Consider the following 26,252-nt stretch of genomic DNA (forward strand, 5'->3'; position numbering starts at 1 on the left):
GCCCCCCAGTAAGTGATGTGCCCCGCACACGGGGCCCCCCAGTAAGTGATGTGCCCCGCACACGGGGCCCCCCAGTAAGTGATGTGCCCCGCACACGGGGCCCCCCAGTAAGTGATGTGCCCCGCACACGGGGCCCCCCAGTAAGTGATGTGCCCCGCACACGGGGCCCCCCAGTAAGTGATGTGCCCCGCACACGGGGCCCCCCAGTAAGTGATGTGCCCCGCACACGGGGCCCCCCAGTAAGTGATGTGCCCCGCACACGGGGCCCCCCAGTAAGTGATGTGCCCCGCACACGGGGCCCCCCAGTAAGTGATGTGCCCCGCACACGGGGCCCCCCAGTAAGTGATGTGCCCCGCACACGGGGCCCCCCAGTAAGTGATGTGCCCCGCACACGGGGCCCCCCAGTAAGTGATGTGCCCCGCACACGGGGCCCCCCAGTAAGTGATGTGCCCCGCACACGGGGCCCCCCAGTAAGTGATGTGCCCCGCACACGGGGCCCCCCAGTAAGTGATGTGCCCCGCACACGGGGCCCCCCAGTAAGTGATGTGCCCCGCACACGGGGCCCCCCAGTAAGTGATGTGCCCCGCACACGGGGCCCCCCAGTAAGTGATGTGCCCCGCACACGGGGCCCCCCAGTAAGTGATGTGCCCCGCACACGGGGCCCCCCAGTAAGTGATGTGCCCCGCACACGGGGCCCCCCAGTAAGTGATGTGCCCCGCACACGGGGCCCCCCAGTAAGTGATGTGCCCCGCACACGGGGCCCCCCAGTAAGTGATGTGCCCCGCACACGGGGCCCCCCAGTAAGTGATGTGCCTCGCACACGGGGCCCCCCAGTAAGTGATGTGCCTCGCACACGGGGCCCCCCAGTAAGTGATGTGCCTCGCACACGGGGCCCCCCAGTAAGTGATGTGCCTCGCACACGGGGCCCCCCAGTAAGTGATGTGCCTCGCACACGGGGCCCCCCAGTAAGTGATGTGCCTCGCACACGGGGCCCCCCAGTAAGTGATGTGCCTCGCACACGGGGCCCCCCAGTAAGTGATGTGCCTCGCACACGGGGCCCCCCAGTAAGTGATGTGCCTCGCACACGGGGCCCCCCAGTAAGTGATGTGCCTCGCACACGGGGCCCCCCAGTAAGTGATGTGCCTCGCACACGGGGCCCCCCAGTAAGTGATGTGCCTCGCACACGGGGCCCCCCAGTAAGTGATGTGCCTCGCACACGGGGCCCCCCAGTAAGTGATGTGCCTCGCACACGGGGCCCCCCAGTAAGTGATGTGCCTCGCACACGGGGCCCCCCAGTAAGTGATGTGCCTCGCACACGGGGCCCCCCAGTAAGTGATGTGCCTCGCACACGGGGCCCCCCAGTAAGTGATGTGCCTCGCACACGGGGCCCCCCAGTAAGTGATGTGCCTCGCACACGGGGCCCCCCAGTAAGTGATGTGCCTCGCACACGGGGCCCCCCAGTAAGTGATGTGCCTCGCACACGGGGCCCCCCAGTAAGTGATGTGCCTCGCACACGGGGCCCCCCAGTAAGTGATGTGCCTCGCACACGGGGCCCCCCAGTAAGTGATGTGCCTCGCACACGGGGCCCCCCAGTAAGTGATGTGCCTCGCACACGGGGCCCCCCAGTAAGTGATGTGCCTCGCACACGGGGCCCCCCAGTAAGTGATGTGCCTCGCACACGGGGCCCCCCAGTAAGTGATGTGCCTCGCACACGGGGCCCCCCAGTAAGTGATGTGCCTCGCACACGGGGCCCCCCAGTAAGTGATGTGCCTCGCACACGGGGCCCCCCAGTAAGTGATGTGCCTCGCACACGGGGCCCCCCAGTAAGTGATGTGCCTCGCACACGGGGCCCCCCAGTAAGTGATGTGCCTCGCACACGGGGCCCCCCAGTAAGTGATGTGCCTCGCACACGGGGCCCCCCAGTAAGTGATGTGCCTCGCACACGGGGCCCCCCAGTAAGTGATGTGCCTCGCACACGGGGCCCCCCAGTAAGTGATGTGCCTCGCACACGGGGCCCCCCAGTAAGTGATGTGCCTCGCACACGGGGCCCCCCAGTAAGTGATGTGCCTCGCACACGGGGCCCCCCAGTAAGTGATGTGCCTCGCACACGGGGCCCCCCAGTAAGTGATGTGCCTCGCACACGGGGCCCCCCAGTAAGTGATGTGCCTCGCACACGGGGCCCCCCAGTAAGTGATGTGCCTCGCACACGGGGCCCCCCAGTAAGTGATGTGCCTCGCACACGGGGCCCCCCAGTAAGTGATGTGCCTCGCACACGGGGCCCCCCAGTAAGTGATGTGCCTCGCACACGGGGCCCCCCAGTAAGTGATGTGCCTCGCACACGGGGCCCCCCAGTAAGTGATGTGCCTCGCACACGGGGCCCCCCAGTAAGTGATGTGCCTCGCACACGGGGCCCCCCAGTAAGTGATGTGCCTCGCACACGGGGCCCCCCAGTAAGTGATGTGCCTCGCACACGGGGCCCCCCAGTAAGTGATGTGCCTCGCACACGGGGCCCCCCAGTAAGTGATGTGCCTCGCACACGGGGCCCCCCAGTAAGTGATGTGCCTCGCACACGGGGCCCCCCAGTAAGTGATGTGCCTCGCACACGGGGCCCCCCAGTAAGTGATGTGCCTCGCACACGGGGCCCCCCAGTAAGTGATGTGCCTCGCACACGGGGCCCCCCAGTAAGTGATGTGCCTCGCACACGGGGCCCCCCAGTAAGTGATGTGCCTCGCACACGGGGCCCCCCAGTAAGTGATGTGCCTCGCACACGGGGCCCCCCAGTAAGTGATGTGCCTCGCACACGGGGCCCCCCAGTAAGTGATGTGCCTCGCACACGGGGCCCCCCAGTAAGTGATGTGCCTCGCACACGGGGCCCCCCAGTAAGTGATGTGCCTCGCACACGGGGCCCCCCAGTAAGTGATGTGCCTCGCACACGGGGCCCCCCAGTAAGTGATGTGCCTCGCACACGGGGCCCCCCAGTAAGTGATGTGCCTCGCACACGGGGCCCCCCAGTAAGTGATGTGCCTCGCACACGGGGCCCCCCAGTAAGTGATGTGCCTCGCACACGGGGCCCCCCAGTAAGTGATGTGCCTCGCACACGGGGCCCCCCAGTAAGTGATGTGCCTCGCACACGGGGCCCCCCAGTAAGTGATGTGCCTCGCACACGGGGCCCCCCAGTAAGTGATGTGCCTCGCACACGGGGCCCCCCAGTAAGTGATGTGCCTCGCACACGGGGCCCCCCAGTAAGTGATGTGCCTCGCACACGGGGCCCCCCAGTAAGTGATGTGCCTCGCACACGGGGCCCCCCAGTAAGTGATGTGCCTCGCACACGGGGCCCCCCAGTAAGTGATGTGCCTCGCACACGGGGCCCCCCAGTAAGTGATGTGCCTCGCACACGGGGCCCCCCAGTAAGTGATGTGCCTCGCACACGGGGCCCCCCAGTAAGTGATGTGCCTCGCACACGGGGCCCCCCAGTAAGTGATGTGCCTCGCACACGGGGCCCCCCAGTAAGTGATGTGCCTCGCACACGGGGCCCCCCAGTAAGTGATGTGCCTCGCACACGGGGCCCCCCAGTAAGTGATGTGCCTCGCACACGGGGCCCCCCAGTAAGTGATGTGCCTCGCACACGGGGCCCCCCAGTAAGTGATGTGCCTCGCACACGGGGCCCCCCAGTAAGTGATGTGCCTCGCACACGGGGCCCCCCAGTAAGTGATGTGCCTCGCACACGGGGCCCCCCAGTAAGTGATGTGCCTCGCACACGGGGCCCCCCAGTAAGTGATGTGCCTCGCACACGGGGCCCCCCAGTAAGTGATGTGCCTCGCACACGGGGCCCCCCAGTAAGTGATGTGCCTCGCACACGGGGCCCCCCAGTAAGTGATGTGCCTCGCACACGGGGCCCCCCAGTAAGTGATGTGCCTCGCACACGGGGCCCCCCAGTAAGTGATGTGCCTCGCACACGGGGCCCCCCAGTAAGTGATGTGCCTCGCACACGGGGCCCCCCAGTAAGTGATGTGCCTCGCACACGGGGCCCCCCAGTAAGTGATGTGCCTCGCACACGGGGCCCCCCAGTAAGTGATGTGCCTCGCACACGGGGCCCCCCAGTAAGTGATGTGCCTCGCACACGGGGCCCCCCAGTAAGTGATGTGCCTCGCACACGGGGCCCCCCAGTAAGTGATGTGCCTCGCACACGGGGCCCCCCAGTAAGTGATGTGCCTCGCACACGGGGCCCCCCAGTAAGTGATGTGCCTCGCACACGGGGCCCCCCAGTAAGTGATGTGCCTCGCACACGGGGCCCCCCAGTAAGTGATGTGCCTCGCACACGGGGCCCCCCAGTAAGTGATGTGCCTCGCACACGGGGCCCCCCAGTAAGTGATGTGCCTCGCACACGGGGCCCCCCAGTAAGTGATGTGCCTCGCACACGGGGCCCCCCAGTAAGTGATGTGCCTCGCACACGGGGCCCCCCAGTAAGTGATGTGCCTCGCACACGGGGCCCCCCAGTAAGTGATGTGCCTCGCACACGGGGCCCCCCAGTAAGTGATGTGCCTCGCACACGGGGCCCCCCAGTAAGTGATGTGCCTCGCACACGGGGCCCCCCAGTAAGTGATGTGCCTCGCACACGGGGCCCCCCAGTAAGTGATGTGCCTCGCACACGGGGCCCCCCAGTAAGTGATGTGCCTCGCACACGGGGCCCCCCAGTAAGTGATGTGCCTCGCACACGGGGCCCCCCAGTAAGTGATGTGCCTCGCACACGGGGCCCCCCAGTAAGTGATGTGCCTCGCACACGGGGCCCCCCAGTAAGTGATGTGCCTCGCACACGGGGCCCCCCAGTAAGTGATGTGCCTCGCACACGGGGCCCCCCAGTAAGTGATGTGCCTCGCACACGGGGCCCCCCAGTAAGTGATGTGCCTCGCACACGGGGCCCCCCAGTAAGTGATGTGCCTCGCACACGGGGCCCCCCAGTAAGTGATGTGCCTCGCACACGGGGCCCCCCAGTAAGTGATGTGCCTCGCACACGGGGCCCCCCAGTAAGTGATGTGCCTCGCACACGGGGCCCCCCAGTAAGTGATGTGCCTCGCACACGGGGCCCCCCAGTAAGTGATGTGCCTCGCACACGGGGCCCCCCAGTAAGTGATGTGCCTCGCACACGGGGCCCCCCAGTAAGTGATGTGCCTCGCACACGGGGCCCCCCAGTAAGTGATGTGCCTCGCACACGGGGCCCCCCAGTAAGTGATCAGCCTCGCACACGGGGCCCCCCAGTAAGTGATCATGACATCATCACAGGTCCTTCAGCCTCTGGAACTCCCGGAGGCTAGGTCCTTGCAGGGGAAAGCAGCACCTGCACTCGTTCTCATCACGATCTGTGTCCTCAGACACATATCTTGATGAGAGAGTGAAGGAATCTCCCGGGCAGCGGGGCTGCTGACCCGAGGAGATTCGGGGCACTGGCCAAAAGATCCGGGACACGAGCCCCGGATCTTTTGACCTAGCGACGCCCCTGCACTAAATTAAATGCAGATTTATCCCCTGCTCAAACTACAATGCGCAGAAAGTGATTAGATCGCGGACATCACAAGGACCTGGCAGAGCCGCGGCCCATAAATGAGACAGATGCCGCACACATGAAGTGCGCCTGCGTAAGGTGGCAGATCGCAAGGATCGTGAGAGCTGCGAAGGGTCGGTTGCCACCGAGACGAAATTAGCTGCGGCTGCACTAGGAAATTGTAGTAATCGCATAGAAAAGACCATTATATGCTCAGGGCTTACATATACGCCACAAGATAAAAAACCATTTGTATACAAAGGACCCTCGTCGGTAAGTAATAGACGGATGAGATGGTATAAAATGATGTAGGGTGTTATCAACCCTATTTGCCAATACCTTGAAAGGATTTCTTTGACTTTCTCCCATTGTGAGATTCATTACAACATTTATCTCTGTTGTTACATGTTTTCGGTTTTGTCATAAGGAGATCCTCTCTTTTGGCCTTTTTATCTCTCATATAGCCTCTACGTATAACTCTGAGTATCCAGGTTCCTGGAAACGGTGTTGCAGGTCTGTAGCTTGATGTTCAAAAGTGGAGTCATTTGAAGAGATACGTTGTATTCGTTAAAAATTGAAAGCATTCCCAAAGGACATCAGTTTTTTTTTTGTTTTTTTTTTTGTAGGGTGTGATTACTGTGCATGGAGAAGGGTATTGTTGGAGGTCTCTTTCCTTAAAACATTAGAGGAAATATTCCCATCATTGTCCACTTTGAATAAAATGTCCAAAAATTCCATGTTCTGTCGTCCTATCTTGTATATCAATTTAAATCATTGTCGTTGAGGTTGCTCTCTGTCCCTGTCAGACCATGATGTCATCTATGTATCTGGTATAAAGGTGCACTTTGTCCACATATATGCCTGGATTTATAAGAATAATCTCTTTCCCACAGCCCCAGGAAAAGGTTAAAATGGGGGAAAATGGGGGAGGCTTGCAGGCCTCCCCCCATCGCCGTTCCGTGGAGCTATAGAAAGAGATTCCCCTTAAATAAGAAGAAATTATGAGGGCAAACTACAAGAGTTGTACCAATAGTGCAGCAAATTAGGTTCGATATTTGAAGAATTTAGAGTTTTACAGCTGAAATGCAATCCTTATGTCAAATAGATGTATATAGTGATTCTACAGCACAGGTGAATATGTACGTATTGGAATCCAAGTGGAGCCCTTCAAATTTTCTCAGCACATTAGTTGTGTCTTTCAGATACGAAGGTAGTGTCTCCACTAGGGGGCCTAGATGGTAATCAATGAGTTTACACAAGTACTGCCCCGTAATTAAAAAAAGCTTTTCATCAAACTCCTTGATGGACCACAGCAACACATTGCCCGCCTTATCAGAGGTGACCCCTGTGTGTATATACCTTGTGGTGCCCTGTTCTATGGGCTGTTTTTGACTTTCTTTTACCATGTGAAATATTATAGCCATACAAAGCTTCAGAGAGTGTTGAGTAGCAGTCTTGGAGATCTGTGTAACCTTTGTGTGTGGCTGCTGGGTTACCAGAGTGAAATGCTAAGCTGATACAGCTTATCGGGGCCACCACTAGGAATTTGGAGCCACTATTGTTGCCCTTTGTAAGGGTGCCATAACAGTAACCAAAAAGAAAAATTACCTGCCATCTCTGGTTTCTCTGGGTCCGCCTGAAGTTCAGGCACCAGCAATCTGTTCATCTTACAGGCTGCAAGCTTACTGAGGAAAGCAGAGCTGGGAGCTGTCATCTACCAGAGTCTTCTATGGGGTGTTCTGGACAGCATATCTCACACCAGGTGTATGAGATGTGACAATATTTGTTATCATGAGGTCGCATTCTTGGGTGAAGTATGGCAGCGCATACAACTTTTTATGCACTGCTATGAAAATCCATTGTGATCTTAGAGACACCAGTGCAATTGATATGAGGGTAATATTGGAGTCTGGGGGCTGGATACCCCCCCCCCCCCATCCTCCCTCCAGCAGCTTAGGACCCAGGCACTTTCTTGGATATACCGGTTGCTGAATGTTTACTTCTATTGAGTGGTGATCTGTCCATGGACATAAGAAGTGACATAGGTTCATGGCTCATTTATGATATGCAGCCTTTATTACTGTACAATAACTAAAACGAAGCACGTGACATCACATGACCATGGACAGATTTCTATCCAATGGAAGCAAACTTTAAAGCTGCCTACTGATTTACAAAAAGCGATATCTAGAAAGCGGAGGAACTAATACAGATGTATGTTGGAGAATTGTAATGTAAACTTGCTGAAACTGGACAACCCCTTTTAACTGCCCTATCCCTTTATTCTTGGAGATGAGAAGCTGTCAGAAGTGTCTGAGCTGGTCATATGTACACCAGGCTCTGCCAAGCAGACAGCTCTGTGTGAGGTACAGGGAAGATTGTTCACCAAATAAGCCAACAGCTATGTATGGCTAACGTAACCACCTTGGTGGACAGGCTATTATCTAATGCCCTGCCTGATCATATAACAAAACAGAAGCAATAATTTTATTTACGATCTTTGAAAATAGACAGTCCTTTATGTTCGGAATATTACATTTGAATGCTAGCTCCCCTTTCTGGTAATGGTGGATGTGTGAACACATTTTCCCTTTTATTACCTAGGTGATCTGTGAATGTAACAGTGAGGACGGTGAGTGCTTAATTTCTAATGATCTTTATTCACATTTAAACCCCTCCCCGCACGTGCCCTACTACTACGGTATTCGTCTGGGTGTATGGAGAGGGCTCAGGGGTAGAGCTCTCTTCATACAAGGTGGGTGATTGCTGCATATTACAGTCCTGAAGGGGTTAGATCACCCTCCTTTCCCTAGAACTGATACGGAAACAGGTTAATTATTTTATCACTGCGTCCCAATATACTAAAATATCAAACAGATTATCTCTGATGGTGAATTGTGTAACAGAATATAACGTTCAAGTGTCCTAATCGCCATTTTGCAACTCATAAAAAATGAAATAAAAAGCTCATATAGTCTCCAAAATGGTACCAATGAAAACCTCATCAAATACTGCAAAAGATAACCCTTTACACAGGTCTGTTGCCCGAAGTATAAATATGTGAATTTCCCTACTTTTCAAAAAATTTTTTCCTGCTTCCCAGTACATGGCATGGCCAGTACAGTACATGGCATGGAATATTAAATTACACTGGGAGGTACAATTTGCTACTCCGGAAGCAAGCCCTCATAAAGTTAGATTTTTGAAAGTGCTTTTGCTTTGCTTCCATCATTTGCTCCTCAAAGGGTCAGGTGGTTAAGGGGTTAATATTTTAGCCGTACAATACAAGCTCTGTATGTGAAAACTGTACCTGTGTATTTATAGCGTTGTCACCGCAAAAATTCACCTCTATAAAAGTGTCTGTCCCAAAAGTGACAAAAGTAAACAATCTGCAAGATTATATTTTTTTTATATTTTTTTAATGCCAGCGAAGAATTCTGCCAGAATACATCCTTCTTTAGGTAAACTGCTCCCCTGTTGACATTAGAAATATTTTATATACTGTAGTAATATCATTGACACCACATAAATACCCTCCATCCATTTTAGCTGATGCCAATGCTATTAATACATTTGTTCTCCCTCCTTTATCTTGTAATACCAGGAATTTTATTTGATGACCGATGTTAGTCCACTTAATATTTGTCCATTAACCTCTAATGCACCATGACATATCCCAACATCATGGTGTGAAGGATGGATGAAGAGGGCTTATGGGCTAAGACCTTTTCATACACCGGTGTTTGCTGCAAAATGAGGCAAGTATCCACTACTATCACCTATGTGATACCCCTCAGTCTGTCATGACAATGGAGCCAGCTGTAATGGAGAGTGTTAGCAGTGTGTGTCTGCTGCATTTTTCAGCAAACATACCGTATGTATGAAACAGACTCTGCTAGGCCCTCTTCATACACCATTAACAGCACCATGATGTTGAGAGCCTATTGCAGATCTGCAGTAAAATGCCACTATGTATTGCAATACAGTAGTATTTACAGTACATGGTAGGAGAGAGCAAAACCCCTAGTACAAGTTCAGGTACCCTAGGGCAGTGGGGGCAAACATATGGCACGGGTGCCAGAGGTGGCACTCGGAGCCCTCTATATGTGCACCCAAGCCATTGAGTTCATCAAACAACTTAGAGAATCTTCCTGCATGCTTAGATGAAATATATACCATTTTAAAACACCCACTCTACACCAGACATACATTTAGACAGGTCATGATGAGCTGATGCCTATTCAGGGCTTGAATAGGCAAACAAACTGGCTGTTTCAACCAAAAGAATTGATGTTATAATTATGCTAATGACCATTTGGGGCTTCTGCGTTTGTCACACAAGGAGCATGGCGCTCAGGTATTGGCATAATTTATGCACGCCCATATCATGCATGAAGGAGCACTGCCCCTCCTTCCTTTCATGCTCTGGAAAGCAGGTGGCGGCACCTAGCTCTCAGGAGCTGTAGCACATGCACGCCGAATCATCTCCTTGCCAAAACCTTGCGTGAGTAGGAGGCTTTCAGGGTAGTTTTTGCAGCTGTACAACAAAGCAGCTGGCTGCGTGATGGCCACAACTAGGGCGCATGTGTTACAGCTCCCGAGAGCCAGGTGATGTCACCAGCTCTCGGGAGCATGAAAAGGAGGGCTTGCATAATTATGCTGATACCCAAGTGCCCTGTGTGAGGAACACAGGAGCACAGACGGGTCATTAACATAATTATAAAATCGCTTTTCACAAAAGTGTTTGTCTATTCAAACCCCTGACCTGCATCAGCTTATCATGACGTGTCTTAAGGTATGTCTGTGTTAGAATGGCTCTTTTAATCCTTCAACACGTAAAGACATACTGTGCATCATTGGCTGCTTGGACTGCAGGAAGAGTGTGATTGTTTTGAAAGGGCTGGATTATCTTTGGAGGTCCTCCTGCTGTCCCCATATTTCTTTCTGTAAAGAGGGACCCTAAAGAGAAGCTACGATAGTCCAAATTTGTCCATCTTCTTTCAACTGTATTGATGCCCTCAAGAGGTCGATATGCTTGAAAGTTGTGACAGAACAGGAAGCAAGAAGTTATTTAAGTTTCTGTGTTGGCACTTTGCAATAAATTAGCGGATTTTGGCAATAAAAGGTTTACCATTGCTGCCCTAGGGTGTTTAAAAAAATGGTGAAAAGGTTTCAAATAAAAAAAAATAAATAAAAAATAAAATTTCCCCCTTGTTGCCTAGATAACAAACAAAAACACATAAAATGATAAGATTTGATAATGATGTAAGATATTTCCCCATCCCATATCACCCAATCAAAATATTAAAGCAATTCTTCCCAGTGGCGAACCATGTAACAGGAAAGATCCAAATGACGATTCACCACTTTTTCACCATTGATCAGTGAAAACATTAGCTACTTCCTTTTAAAACATTTAATCAATGAAAATGTCAGCTCACCCTTTTAAAGAGCTAGGTAAGCAATGTATGAAAGTTATTGGTGTCCGAATATGGTAAAAAAAATAATAATTCTTCTTTGCCAAAGGATTTAATTAATTTTGAAATCTATTTATACATTTGTTATCTTTGACTTTACCAACCTAAGCAATTTGGAGCGCAAAGTGAAAGCCTAAAAGAAAATGGCGGAAAAGCAATTTTTCGTCAATTTCACAACCTTTGGGATTTTCTTTCCAGCTTCCCAATACAAGAAATACAGGACTGTACGCAGAGAAATTAAAAAAAAAAAAGTTCTGAATGTTTAATGACAGGGAGTAAAAAATAGGAATGCAAAAAAACGGGCTGTGTCATTAATGATCTCCTCAGATGTGATGCCCCTGAAACTTCTACATATATTTTATGTTTGTTTTTCTATTTTTATTGCTGCTTTTGTTTAAAACTACAAAACTTTTTTTTAGGAGTAAAGCAGTTGCTGGACACCTTTTTGTTTACTCTTGGTTTCATAACGATGAAAAAGTGGCCTCCTTACCAAGTTAGACTGGAGGTGAGACATGTTTCTCAATTTGTATTTTGAACTGGATAAGAAGAAACCAATCCAATTAATGCTTTACCTTTATTTCCCCAACACCATATTCGTGGGGAAAAGGCGGTAAAGACTTTTAACTTCATTATTGATAAAACTTCAAGGGAAGAAAGGAAAAAGCTTAATTCTTCTGAGGAGATGTGTACTTTAATGTAAGTATTGGCAATTTTTTTTTGGCTATATTTTGTTGTATAAAAACAAAATGTGCATAATGACCAAAGCTATGTAACAGTCCCTTTCATCATCACAAGAGTGAAAAAAGAACACGCCTGAGTTACTATTTTTGTTTATACAGCATCAAAAAAGAAAAAAAAAAAACATAAAAAGAAAACCGTAAAAATCCATAAAACTCTTCTCAAGCTGACCATGTCTAATGAAATAATGGTGCATTGGAAACCTTATGTGGAAGGCTTCACTGTTGAGATGGAGTGTGGGTTTATGTCTCTGCCAACTTCAAAATCTACATATGTAATTGATGTGAATTGTGAAATATAATATTATGCACTGTTTGCGATTCTACACAGCACAGAATATCGGATAATCTCCTTTAAATGTGTGCATATTATAGAGCATTAAATATAATGCATGGGTGTTTTTTTTTTTTTTTTTTCCAGCTTCCCAATAAATTTCATAGATTTGTGTAAAATATAAATAAATAATCACAAAAACGTAAAGGAAATCTACCATCAGATTTAAGCATGATGAAACACAGGTCACCTCCTCATAGACCCACTGTGAACGTTATTTTAGAATATAGAATTGTATTCCCTTACATTCCTTCATAATCTAATCCCATAATAACCGTTAATACAGTTCGGCGCAACTTAAGCCAGCAGAATGAAACCCTTGCATTATATTTCAATAAAATGCAGGGACCTCTGTGCAGCCGTGGGATCATGCCACCATATGACACGTTTACATTGTCTGCACTCTAACTATGCAAGGCAATATTACGATTATGATAGTATAGTGATTCTCACGAGTTTCACACTTCCTAAAAATTCTTTGGATACAAACTGATGTTCCAGGGGGAGAGACCCCCATTTATTAGCTGCACAATGTTTCCTGCACCTGTGGAGGCAGGGAATCCTTCTTGTCAGTGCCATTCTGGAGGCCTACAGAAACTCAAATTACTGGTAAGACTCATTTTCATCTTTTACTCATGTTGGAATGTATTCACATCACAATGACCTTGACATTTTTGGGAATTTGTGTGTTCTCTAGTTTTGTGTATATGTACATACATAGCTTCTTACACAAACCAGTATAAAACATTACATGTGTGTATAAAAAGTTTTTATATACTCATTTTTTTTTCCTTTTTCAGGCAAGGCTTGGCTAAAGAACTATTTGAAGCTGGAGGTAAATTTTGTTTATAGTGAATCTTACTCAATTTTATTGAGGGGAAAAAAAAAAGTTGATTCACATCTTTTGTCACACATTTAAAAAAAAAAAAAAAAAAAAAATTCTGGATATAAAAAATATTTGCATGGCCTCTAATTGATGCCAACTCTTCCATTAACACTGTCCATTTGTCAATTTTTATTGTCATCACACATACACTTTTTTTAAAAGGTGGGTCACAGGGAAGGCTGAGGTGGAACCCAGTGGGTAACTAAATTTACTATAACCTGAACCAGGACACAGGCACAAGTTATGGCTGAAATCAATGTCAGACCCTGTGCCGGAGTTGGTAAGTGGTAGGAAGCCTTTAGTAACTCTTGCAGGTTGTGCGATGCTTTAGGGAGTATTAAAGGAAATCCCTGTCACAGGTAGGTAAAATGGGAACATAAAGGAATCCAATTTATTTCACAGATGTTTGTAGATGGTAGATTAATTTCCTTTGACACAGTGAAAGAATTATATAATATTGATGATACAAACTATTTTTATTATGTTCAATTAGCAAAGAGAATAAGGAAGTTGAGGGATAAGCAGAGTTTAAGGATAGGGAATCACAATATAATAGATTTTTTGGGAAAAGTTAGAGGGGGGGGAAAAATTATTATCCAAAATTATATAAATTTATTATAAATAATATAAGGGAACCAGACAGACGTATAAGTAAAAGAAAATGGGAAAGAGATATTGGAGTGCTATCGGATAAACATTGGACGAACATCTTCCAAAATATGAACATTGTATGCTCAGAAGCAATCAGTCTGATTCAGTTAAAAATAATATATAGATTGTACTACGCTCCGGCTATGATCAATCGGTTTAAGATAACAAAGAACGTAAAATGCCCAAAGTGCCAGGAACAAAATGCAGATTTCCTCCACATGATGTGGAACTGTATTGTGGTACTGGAATTCTGGGAGGATATACATATAGAGGTAACCCGTGTATCAGGACTGACGGTTCCTAAGACACCAGATGTCTTTGTGCTGGGAAATATGTGTGAAATCGCTGGTACCTCACATCAGGTTAGATGGTTGGGAATGGCACTACACAGGGCCGCATCTGCCATGAGGCGAGATGAAAATCTCGCTTCAGGCGGCAGAATGCGGGTCCCTGTAAAGGGCGGCGAAATTCGCCGCTCTAAAGTGGGCGATTCGGGCATCCATTAACGCCCGAGTCGCCCACCAGCTAAATAAATCGCGCCTGTCTCTTTAAGACACAGGTGCGAGTTATATGCGGAGCGACGCAGCGCCTTTCCGGCAGCTGCGTCGCTCCGTTCTAAGCAGTGACACAGGCGCCATGACGTCATGGCGCGGCGCCTGTGTCACTGTGCGGAGCTGCGTCTCACAGGAGAGCCGCGTGAACACCGGAGTCGCGGCGAGGGAGCAGCTGCCTGCAGGTGAGTATGATTTTTTATTATTTTTCATGTATTCAATTAATTGTGGCTAATAATTAATACTGCGGGGGGGGGGGGGCTATATATATCATATGGGGCCAGCATTATTTTAAACTGGGGGGGGGGGGGATCATGGAATGCTATTTTATTTGGGGCTATAATTATTTCTTTATTACTGGGGGGGATGCAATATATATTTATATTATTTGGGGCTATACCGTAATTATTTTATACTGGGGGGAATGCTATATATATATTATTTGGGGCTATGATTGTTTAATACTAGGGGGATGCTATAGATATTATATGGGGTTGTGTATATTTTATTTGGGGATTTGGAGCTATAATTATTTTATACTGGGGGGGATGCTATATATATTATTTGGGGCTATAATTATTTTATACTGGGGGGATGCTATAGATATTATTTGGGGCTATAATTATTTTATACTGGGGGGGATGCTATATATATATTATATGGGGCTATAATTATTTTATACTGGGGGGGATGCTATATATATATTATTTGGGGCTATAATTATTTTATACTGGGGGGGATGCTATAGATATTATTTGGGGCTATAATTATTTTATACTGGGGAGGATGCTATAGATATTATTTGGGGCTATAATTATTTTATACTGGGGGGGATGCTATAGATATTATTTGGGGCTATAATTATTTTATACTGGGGGGGGATGCTATAGATATTATTTGGGGCTATAATTATTTTATACTGGGGGGGATGCTATAGATATTATTTGGGGCTATAATTATTTTATACTGGGGGGATGCTATATATATATTATTTGGGGCTATAATTATTTTATACTGGGGGGGATGCTATATATATTATTTGGGGCTATAATTATTTTATACTGGGGGGATGCTATAGATATTATTTGGGGCTATAATTATTTTATACTGGGGGGGGGGGTGATGCTATAGATATTATTTGGGGCTATAATTATTTTATACTGGGGGGGGTGATGCTATAGATATTATTTGGGGCTATAATTATTTTATACTGGGGGGAATTCAGTATATATTATATGGGGCCAGAATCATTTTATACTGGGGGGTGCTGTATATATTATATGTCACTATATCACTAAGCTGGGGGATGTATATGGGGTACAGTATATTACTAAGCTGGGGGGATGTATATAGGATACATATATTACTAAGCTGGGGGGCTGTATATGGGATACAGTATATTACTAAGCTGGGGGGATGTATATGGGATACAGTATATTACTAAGCTGGGGGGATGTATATGGGATACAGTATATTACTAAGCTGGGGGGATGTATATGGGGTACAGTATATTACTAAGCTGGGGGGATGTATATGGGATACAGTATATTACTAAGCTGGGGGGATGTATATGGGATACAGTATATTACTAAGCTGGGGGGATGTATATGGGATACAGTATATTACTAAGCTGGGGGGATGTATATGGGATACAGTATATTACTAAGCTGGGGGGATGTATATGGGATACAGTATATTATATGTATATAGATTTTATCCCTATATAATGAAGGGATGCGTTATATGTGGGGTAGCGTGCGGTCAGTTGTGTTGTGATGGGTATATATTATTTAGGAGCACAGTGTTGTTATCCAGGAGACTTTATACTGTAAGTGACTGTGGTATTTTTAGGGACGCCGGGTGGAGATGCTGCACGGAGCTGAAGATATCCGGCCGTGAATTCAGCAGTGATACGTCATGGATTGGAGAACCCGGAGTAAAGTCGTCCTGATGGAAGAGATTGTCATCTATAAGGTACTAGATGCCACTAATGACTCCCAGAACCTGTAGTCAGTCACACAGTGTCAGGGAGCTGTCTGTAGGGTTGTTAATTGTTAGTAAAGTTTAAGGATTTACTTAACAGGGAGTGGGGGGGGGGGGGCAGCATTTTAAAATTCGCCTCAGGCAGCAAATATGCTAGAATCGGCCCTGGCACTACAGGTGGCTCGCTGTATACTGTTTTATAATTGGATATCCCCTTAAAGACCATCCATGGCAGAATTTGATTTTTTTTTTTTTTTTCCCGCTGACTGGGAGGGGTGGGGAGGGAGGGAAAGGAATAGATTAGAAGGAAAGAAAAAGTAAAAGGGAATCTGAGGATAAAGAATAGCATTGTGATATCAAATATTTATTGTTGTAGTTAAGGTGATTATAAACGAGCTGTATAAGTGAAAGTGTTATGGTTATTTCTGATTATTGAGATGTTCAGGTATCAATAATATAAAGTGGATTATTGGAGACGTATAGCATATTTCTAATGTACTAAAAGGTTATTTAACACTGTGTTGATATCTTGTGATATCCCTCGCTTTTGATTAATGTTTTTTGTAATATTTATGGAAAATTTGAATAAAGAAAAAAAAAATTAAAGGAAATCTACAATTTGATTTAATGCATTATGAACCAAGCATACCTAGAGAATGCTGTAGCTACACTGATGCAGAGGCATTTGTTTTTAGTGGTTTTTCTGAAAAAACAATTTGAAAATTATGATTAAGAAGTTCTGTCGCTCCTTTGCCTGGCTCGGGGCTTCTCTTCTCACATTAAGTATGCATTGCTTCAGAGAATGATGAAATCAATGTGTTGTGCCTGACAGGCAGAAGTAATCAATCGCTGCACCATCCCCCAGCTGCTGTATATGAGTGATCCAGCTCAGGTTGATTAGTCCTGTCTGGACAGTTCAGGAAGCTCTGTGTAACATACAGGCTGAAGGCAATCCAGCTTTTTCAGCAAAACCACTCAGTTCAGGGATTGAACAAGATATGCTTCTGCATCAGTGTAACTACAGCGTTCTAAAGGTATGTTTGGTTCATAATGCATGAAATCAAATGGAACGTTTCCTTTAAGACTGGTACAGAATGCATTTGTCTTGATAATGGCAGATTGACGTTAATGTTTCTTTGCTCAACCTGATGTAGACTATATGATTGGTGCAAACAGTCTGCTTTAGCTTAAACCTTTCAAAAAAGGGCTTTAGGGGGTTAAAAAAAAGTTTGGCTTTTTCCTAAACGGTGCCACAACTGAAAAATAGTTTAAATTCAATCCAGCTTCCAATAAGATGCCACGTGAAGTAAAATCCAATCCTTTAATAATCACGGCTAAAAACAGCTCGTATAGCAATATAACGTACACGTTCATACATTACACAGGGTAGCCAAGAGACCACTTGTTGCCTACGCGTTTCGGAAAAAACTTTCCTTATCCATGGTCAGTTTTTAGCCGTGATTATTAAAGGATTGGATTTTACTTCACGTGGCATCTTATTGGAAGCTGGATTGAATTTGTTGTGTATGGTATTGTGCTCCAAGCCGAGGATCATCCGTGCTTCCGATTTCCACGTCCTGAACCACAGTCCACAAGGGTCCAGGTGAGCTGACTGTTTTTGTATATTATTTTGTTGAAAAATAGTTTGTGCTGTGTGGAGGAACATCAGCCATATTTCTTAACCTCCTGCCAACCCCCTTCAATAATTGATCACATTTACTGCAAGTTTTACTTTATCTGAGCCTTTTAATTAATAGAAAATAATTTTGTAAAAGAGATTATGGTGTTTGACCTAATAAATTGACTAAACTAATCATATTTATGTAAAAACATGTTTTCTTTTTTTCATATAGACTATGACATACAAGTTACAATCACTGAAGCCCTTTGCAGGATGACCACTAAGAAGATAAGAGATAATTTAGCTCAGAAGTGGTTTGAAGATGGTATATTTGCTGAAGCCTTCAAAGCAATCAATGATAAAGATTTTGAAACGGTATATGCAATATGCCTGTTGATTGTTTTCCCATAATGGGGAAGAGTTGTCAAGCTGTTTTATTAACCTTGAATAGTTACTCGTAGCTCCCGAAGAGAGAAGGAAAGACAGCAATCCAAAACCTGCACGTGAGTTCATATAGTTTGGTGCTCGCAGCCAAAGGTTCTGGTACATGAACCTGTAGTCCGGGACATCGATGGAGGAAGCCACAGCACGCCAGGAAATCCAAAGTATAAAGGCTTTATTTGCATAGAAGGCATAAAATTTTGCGACGTTTCGATTCGCAATGCTTGAGAAATATTCATTGCGAATCGAAACGTCGCGAAATTTTATGCCTTCTATGTAAATAAAGCCTTTATACTTTGGATTTCCTGGCGTGCTGTGGCTTCCTCCATCGATACTCGTAGCTCCCAGCATCATGAACATGGGCATATATTTATTATAAACATTTGCTCCTGTTTAAGTAAATGAAGCACAAGTGCTTCGGTGGGCATTACCAGAGCCCCCGGTAAAGCCCCCTGAAACGCATGCGGCTAAGTTAAATAAAGAACATTTTATATGTTATGTTACGGAGCAATGGTTATAATAAAAACAAGCAATAAACATAAAAAGACTGGATAAAAGGAAATCCATCATTAACTTTTATCTCTCCTGTGGAAGATTAAAATGCACTAATACATTGTCCAACTTTAACCCCTTAACCACCTGGCCCTTTTTTGTTTTTTCATTTGCATTTTTCACTCCCCACCTTCAAAAATCTAACTTGAAAATCTAACAAATGGCACTTCATAGTGACGTTATTTAATATTCCATGCCATGTCCTGGGAAGCAGGAAAAAAATTCCAAATGCATTGAAAATGGTGAAAAAACCCATTTGCATGGTTTTCTTGTGGGCTTGGATTTTACGGCTTTCACTGTGCGTCCCAAATGACTTCTCTACTTTATTCTTTGGGATACCAAATTTGTATAGGTTTTATAACGTTTTTATAACTTTTTTTTTTTTTTTTTTATACTTGTGTTGTACGGAGCTGTGGGTGGTGAAATTTTTTGACTTTTGATGATGTTTTCAGTGCTACCATTAGGACTGTATGACCTTTTGATTACTTTTCATTGAATTTATTTTATTTTTCAAAATGGCAAAAAAGTGCCATTTTCAACTTTGGCGCCATTTTCCACCTAATGTGTTTATGATATTTACTGTTTATATCGGCTTTAGGGAAAGGGGGCGATTTTGGACTTTAACATTTTTTTTTTTTTTTTAATACTATTTTTCAGACCCCCTAGGGTACTTTAACCCTAGGTTGTTTGATCAATCCTACCATATACGGTCTTACTACAGTATGGCAGTATATGGGAATTTTCCACCTCATTCATTACAATGTGCAATTAGCAGATTGAAATGAATGGGTTAAAATGAGACGTCCTCTTCGGAAGCCCCGAAGCTGTCATAGAAATGGATTGTCATTTCCCAATTATGTCACTGGGAGTGACTATCTTCGGCAAGATGGCGGTGTCCATTCGCCACCTTCTTTTCGAACCCGCAGCTTTGCCAGGCCACGATTGGCAGGATAACTTACTGGTAAGTCTTTGCTGCAATACAGGCTATGCAGACTGCTATGGAGAGGGAGCTTGAGTATTTGTATAATTTTTGACAGTTTCTGCTGTAATTGTATTAGATTTGATTATATTAGATTTAAAAGTTAAAGGTGCACAAATGCAATGTGACATTCGGAAATTCAGTAGATTTTATTTTTATTAAACATGAAATACAAACTTGGCTGTGGAAGTAGATCTTTCTCAATTGCAAATCCAAGACAAATGAATTAACCCATTAGTGACACGGCCTGAAAAGACGCTAGTGCCCGGGAATTTTTTGCAAATTTTCATAAGCGGCTGTGTACAAGCCATAATTTTAAGTTTTAAAAACTTTGTAAAATTTTTAGCGGTTTACCGAAACCATGTCCACCTTATCTCAAAAAGTGACAAAATTCTCACAATCTGACACGGGGCCTATAAGTTAGCCATATGGTTTTCGCAAAGGGATACGAACTGAGATTTATATGAATTTAGAGATTTCATAAATAAGGAGATAGGAGTAAAAAAAAAAAAAAAAAAAAAATGCTGAAAAATACCATGCTTTTAGTGAGAGAGTCTTCACTGGGACACTCAAACCAATCCTCTGAAGTACCGCAACACGGTCCCTGTGTTTACTTTTGATGCAGTATGAATTGTCCTACTCGCCTTAACAGAGACAGTTTGATTGGCTATATGTTCACAATCCTCCTATTGGCGCTCGCTTGACAGCACTTCCTTGGAGAGAGGTGTGGCTGATGGTCCGGCATCTAGCATCCGAGACTCTCCAATCTCATTTTACCGATATTCATAGCTTTGATGACACACTGTCCACTAGTGATGGTGTAAAAACGTTTTAGGTTGTAATCAGGGGCGTAACTAAGAGAGGCTGGGCCCATAGCAGATTTCTGCATGGGGCCCCCTTCCCCATAAAAAATATATAAATATTTAGGCGGCATTCACATAAACATATGCCCGCCTGGCTATAGCCTGGCAGGCACATGTCTGGAGTGCTGGAGAGGTGATCGCGGCTCACCCCTCCACTCTCCATAGAGAATAGAGCCGCATGGTCGTTGTTACGGCCATAGATAGATCAGGCTCCATCTCTTTTGTGGACATGGCTCAAAATAGTGAGTACTCGTTGTGCTCACTGTACCGAAGCACTATAGATGCCTGTGAGGGATGTATATCCAGCAGCAAGTTTGCAGCCAGATATACGTCCCTCACACGTACTTGTGAATGTACCCTTATACATGTTTATACAACTACACACATTTATACACTCCTATATACGTACATTTATATACTTATATACACACATATACATTTCTACACTCGTATATTCACACCTATATACATACAAGTATACACACACACATTTATGCACTCTGTTATACTGTGTATACAAACTCATAAAGTATATACACACATACTGAATATAAACATCACATATACTGCATACACATTATATAATATATATATATATATATATATATATATATATATATATCACACTTACAGTATACACTGACCATATATACACATACATGCAGCATAAAAACTCCATGTGCACACATGCTGCATATACATACAGCATATACAAACACATACGGGAAATACACACACAGATTCAGTATATAGATCATTTACATACATACCATATACATAGCAAAAACACATACATCATATATGTGCATATATTTAAATGCTTATATAAATATGTGCATGTATAAATACAGTAGATGCATATATACACTGCATATACTCAAGGAAAATACAAACAGCACACAAAAGTAGAGAGTAGCGGTTGCAAGCTCAATAGGACCAGGCCCTAGGCCTAGGGCCTTCAATATATAATCACGAATACAGGCAGCACTCCAAGACGTCCAGCATTAGGTGAAAAAAATGTTCTTCTTTATTCCACGTTTGAAAAAGGCTCCTAGCGAGCCAAAATGTGGCTGTACTTTGTTGTACTTTTTAAACATGGAATAAAGAAGAACATTTTTTTCACCTAATGCTGGACGTCTTGGAGTGCTGCCTATTTTCGTGATTATACACAGATATATGCATATATACACAGTATATACAAATATACACAGATATATGCATATATACACAGTATATACAAATACACACAGATATATGCATATATACACAGTATATACACAGTATATACAAATATACACAGTATATACACAGTATATACAAATATACACAGATATATGCATATATACACAGTATATACACAGTATATACAAATACACACAGATATATGCATATATACACAGTATATACAAATACACACAGATATATGCATATATACACAGTATATACACAGTATATACAAATACACACAGATGTATGCATATATACACAGTATATACACAGTATATGCATATATACACAGTATATACACAGTATATACAAATACACACAGATATATGCATATATACACAGTATATACACAGTATATACAAATACACACAGATATATGCATATATACACAGTATATACAAATACACACAGATATATGCATATATACACAGTATATACACAGTATATACAAATACACACAGATATATGCATATATACACAGTATATACACAGTATATACAAATACACACAGATATATGCATATATACACAGTATATACACAGTATATACAAATACACACAGATATATGCATATATACACAGTATATACAAATACACACAGATGTATGCATATATGCACAGTATATACACAGTATATACAAATACACACAGATGTATGCATATATGCACAGTATATACACAGTATATACAAATACACACAGATATATGCATATATACACAGTATATACACAGTATATACAAATACACACAGATGTATGCATATATACACAGTATATACACAGTATATGCATATATACACAGTATATACACAGTATATACAAATACACACAGATATATGCATATATACACAGTATATACACAGTATATACAAATACACACAGATATATGCATATATACACAGTATATACACAGTATATACAAATACACACAGATATATGCATATATACACAGTATATACAAATACACACAGATATATGCATATATACACAGTATATACACAGTATATACAAATACACACAGATATATGCATATATACACAGTATATACACAGTATATACAAATACACACAGATATATGCATATATACACAGTATATACACAGTATATACAAATACACACAGATATATGCATATATACACAGTATATACACAGTATATACAAATACACACAGATGTATGCATATATGCACAGTATATACACAGTATATACAAATACACACAGATGTATGCATATATGCACAGTATATACACAGTATATACAAATACACACAGATATATGCATATATACACAGTATATACAAATACACACAGATGTATGCATATATGCACAGTATATGCACATACACACAGATGTATGCATATATGCACATACACACAGATGTATGCATATATGCACAGTATATGCACATACACACAGATGTATGCATATATGCACATACACACAGATGTATGCATATATGCACAGCATATGCACATACACACAGATGTATGCATATATGCACAGCATATGCACATACACACAGATGTATGCATATATGCACAGCATATGCACATACACACAGATGTATGCATATATGCACAGCGGGGGGGGCACGGGGTTGTCACACTGGGGGAGTCAGGCCGTTGCCTATTATGCTGCGCTGGGGGTGGGGGGAGCGCAGGAGTCGGCGGGTACTTGTTCGCCCATGCGGGCTGTAGAGTGAGGAGGAGGGGCATCAATCCGCTCTGTCAGCGGCCGCCTATGCCAGCATGCAGCGGGATAGGCGGGCGGTCACTGGGGGTCGGGGGGGCTGGGGCTAGGTAGTCACCTTCGATCTCCCTGTGCAGGGGGCGGGCGGCTCACAGAGGTGGCGGGTTTAGGAACGGACACAGAGGTAGGGGCCCGGGGGCATGATCCAGCAGGCACCGACACTGAAGGGACACTGAATGGAGTCCGTGCATCCCCGGGCCCCTTAACCTCACGGGCCCCGTAGCTCTGTTACGCCACTGGTTGTAATATCAGAACAGCTGAGTTCGGGAAATCAAGACAGCCCATATCTAGCAATTGTAATGGCATGATTCTAATAGTTGTGGAATTAATGGGAGAGTAGATAACAGCATCGTTCTGATACCCACAATGCATTAGCTTTCTTAGCATACACCTAAGTAATACTGAGGCGACAAATTAGGGAGGTAATGGTACACAAGTGCAGTGCAGTTATTCTCCTGTTTGGTACACTATGCTGAGAGCTAATGACATGGTGTATTTGGCTTGAGAGTCCTAATTAAACAAGTGATTCTGACACTCACACAATTTTTGTCCAGCATTAGCACTCGCATGTATTTCTGAAAGCCTGATTTGTGTATGTAAATCAATATCCATTGCAGTGCTGTGAGTATAACTTCTCATATCATTTTATTTTTTTAGGATTGTCGAAAGTTTTTGAACTTTCTAAATTCCAGGTTAAAGGACACCAACAGGTAATGATGTAACATGTTCTGCACCGAATATGTGACTGATATTTGTTATTTTATTTAATTACACATGTAATTTCTTAATTGTAGGGTCCATACATTTCCATGCATTAATGTATCAACAGATGTGGGTGAGGTACGTTTTTATTAAAACAGTGATGCACTTGGGCTTAGCAATGCAAATGTTAAAACTGTGTCACAATGTGGTTTTAGGTGTAGTTTTGTTAAGCTGAACTGGTGAATTTTATTTATTGAACAGGTTTTTCTTTCAAAATATGATTCTCCTGTTATGTTCAGGTCTTTCACCTTTTCCCTTAATAAATCTGCAGTAAGTTAATTTCCCCACTAATGGCTGTGGAGGCAATGGGGGACATTTACATAAAGTGTTGGTGTCTGCACTGGCTTTGTTACCGACCTACTCTCGGAAAGAAGATACACGTTTAATATTGTGGAGCTATGCAGATACATTTCTGGCGCCGAGACCATTTTCTGTTCCGAGCAACACAAATGTGTCCAACAGTCGGAGATCAGGCAACCGTGCAATAGCGCTGTTTTCTGTCCCTGCTAGACCGAATTTCTTTTGGTCTACTTTCCGCCAGTTTACGGCGCCCAAAAATAGCTGCGACAAACATTAATTTTCTGAGTTTCCACTCCGTCAAAGCCACGCCCCTTTTTGGAGAAAATAAGCCGGAGAGCAGAACATCCAGAATATGTGGTCAGAGTGCCACAAAACTGGCAGAAACTCCATAGTAAATGTCCCCCAATGTGTGTTTGGATTCAACTTCCATGAAACTTTCTGATCATGGTTTATTATGCTTTTATGGTTGGTATAGATGGCTACTTGTCTGCAGTTCCTGGCACAACTGGCCCTTTTACAACATATTTTTACCCAACAGCAGGGGTCCCAGAATTGGCTATAGTTGTTGTAGTACAGGATAACTACTTTACATTTGTTGTTGGGAACCTATCGGTTACAGTAACCCACAATTTCTAAACATATATTTTGAAAATGGCTAATTTACAAGAGTACAGCTATCCCTATAATGGTCCTAACCATGCCTGTAAAGTTTCACAGTCCATTGATAAATTTGGCTTTATGCATATTAATGTTTTAGCAGAGCCGTGCCTCCAGTTCCCTGATTGACAATTAAGCTGACTTGGATATGCTTCCTCATTCCCCTCCCCCTACCTCAGAAATGAGGGAGACTGTCTGCGTGCAGAGAAATTGGCTCCCTTGTTCTCTCCTCCTTCAGGATTTCTCTTCAACAAGTCACACACAGGGAGGGGAAAAATCATCTCAAAGGAAAGATAATGAACTCACATGGGTTCATTTGTAAAGATGGTGAGTCAACCTTATGAATGGATTGTTGAACTTTAGTGGCATGGGGGAGAAAATTATATATGGATAGTTGTACTGCTGTATAATAGCAGTTTTCAAAGAATTGTTCAGTTATAGTGGGCTTAACTGACAGGTTCCCTTTTTAAATGTCATTCATGTTGAAAATATCACCTTGTGAAATGTTTTTTTTTCCCTTTTTGTCTGTCAAGCTGACAAAACCACAGGATGATAAACTTGAAAACTTTTGGATTGATTTCAATACTGGCAGCCACGGGATCTCATTCTATGTGCATACAAATAAGGTAAATGTTTCTTGAAATTCTAGTTCTTGAATCAACATGTCTCTGGGGATGACGGGAGCCACAGTTGACCACTTTACCTAAATTGGACAGTGGCGTAGTTCCTTGACTAACCTCTCAAGATGAAAGATGTCTTGGCAACCAAAAAAGGGAATCCTAGCAATATGCTAGATGAAAAACTACTTTAACTCCTTAAAAAAAAAACCTGTCAACAGAAACTGACCAAAGAAACCATTACCAGTATGTTGCCAAGCAGATTAACGCCTACGTGCACCAGTAAGTAGTATAACTTTCTGGGGGGCTTGAGGGGGAGTGTGGAAAC

General features: G+C 44.4%; 1 protein-coding gene across 4 annotated transcripts in view; it reads left to right on the top strand.

Moving 5' to 3' along the window:
• The window catches only part of SYCP2L (synaptonemal complex protein 2 like), a 109,888-nt gene that overhangs the window by 16,826 nt on the left and 66,810 nt on the right, over window positions 1–26,252 (top strand). For all 4 annotated transcript variants that reach the window (XM_072152588.1, XM_072152590.1, XM_072152589.1 and 1 more), the window contains exons 6-13: window positions 8,144–8,171; window positions 11,436–11,521; window positions 11,624–11,712; window positions 12,888–12,922; window positions 18,012–18,154; window positions 24,246–24,298; window positions 24,383–24,428; window positions 25,841–25,933. In XM_072152588.1, the coding sequence (XP_072008689.1) occupies window positions 8,144–8,171; window positions 11,436–11,521; window positions 11,624–11,712; window positions 12,888–12,922; window positions 18,012–18,154; window positions 24,246–24,298; window positions 24,383–24,428; window positions 25,841–25,933 (573 nt within the window). The remainder of the gene's footprint in view (window positions 1–8,143; window positions 8,172–11,435; window positions 11,522–11,623; window positions 11,713–12,887; window positions 12,923–18,011; window positions 18,155–24,245; window positions 24,299–24,382; window positions 24,429–25,840; window positions 25,934–26,252) is intronic.

This window comes from Engystomops pustulosus, chromosome 5, assembly GCF_040894005.1.
Source record: "Engystomops pustulosus chromosome 5, aEngPut4.maternal, whole genome shotgun sequence".
Taxonomy (NCBI): domain Eukaryota; kingdom Metazoa; phylum Chordata; class Amphibia; order Anura; family Leptodactylidae; genus Engystomops; species Engystomops pustulosus.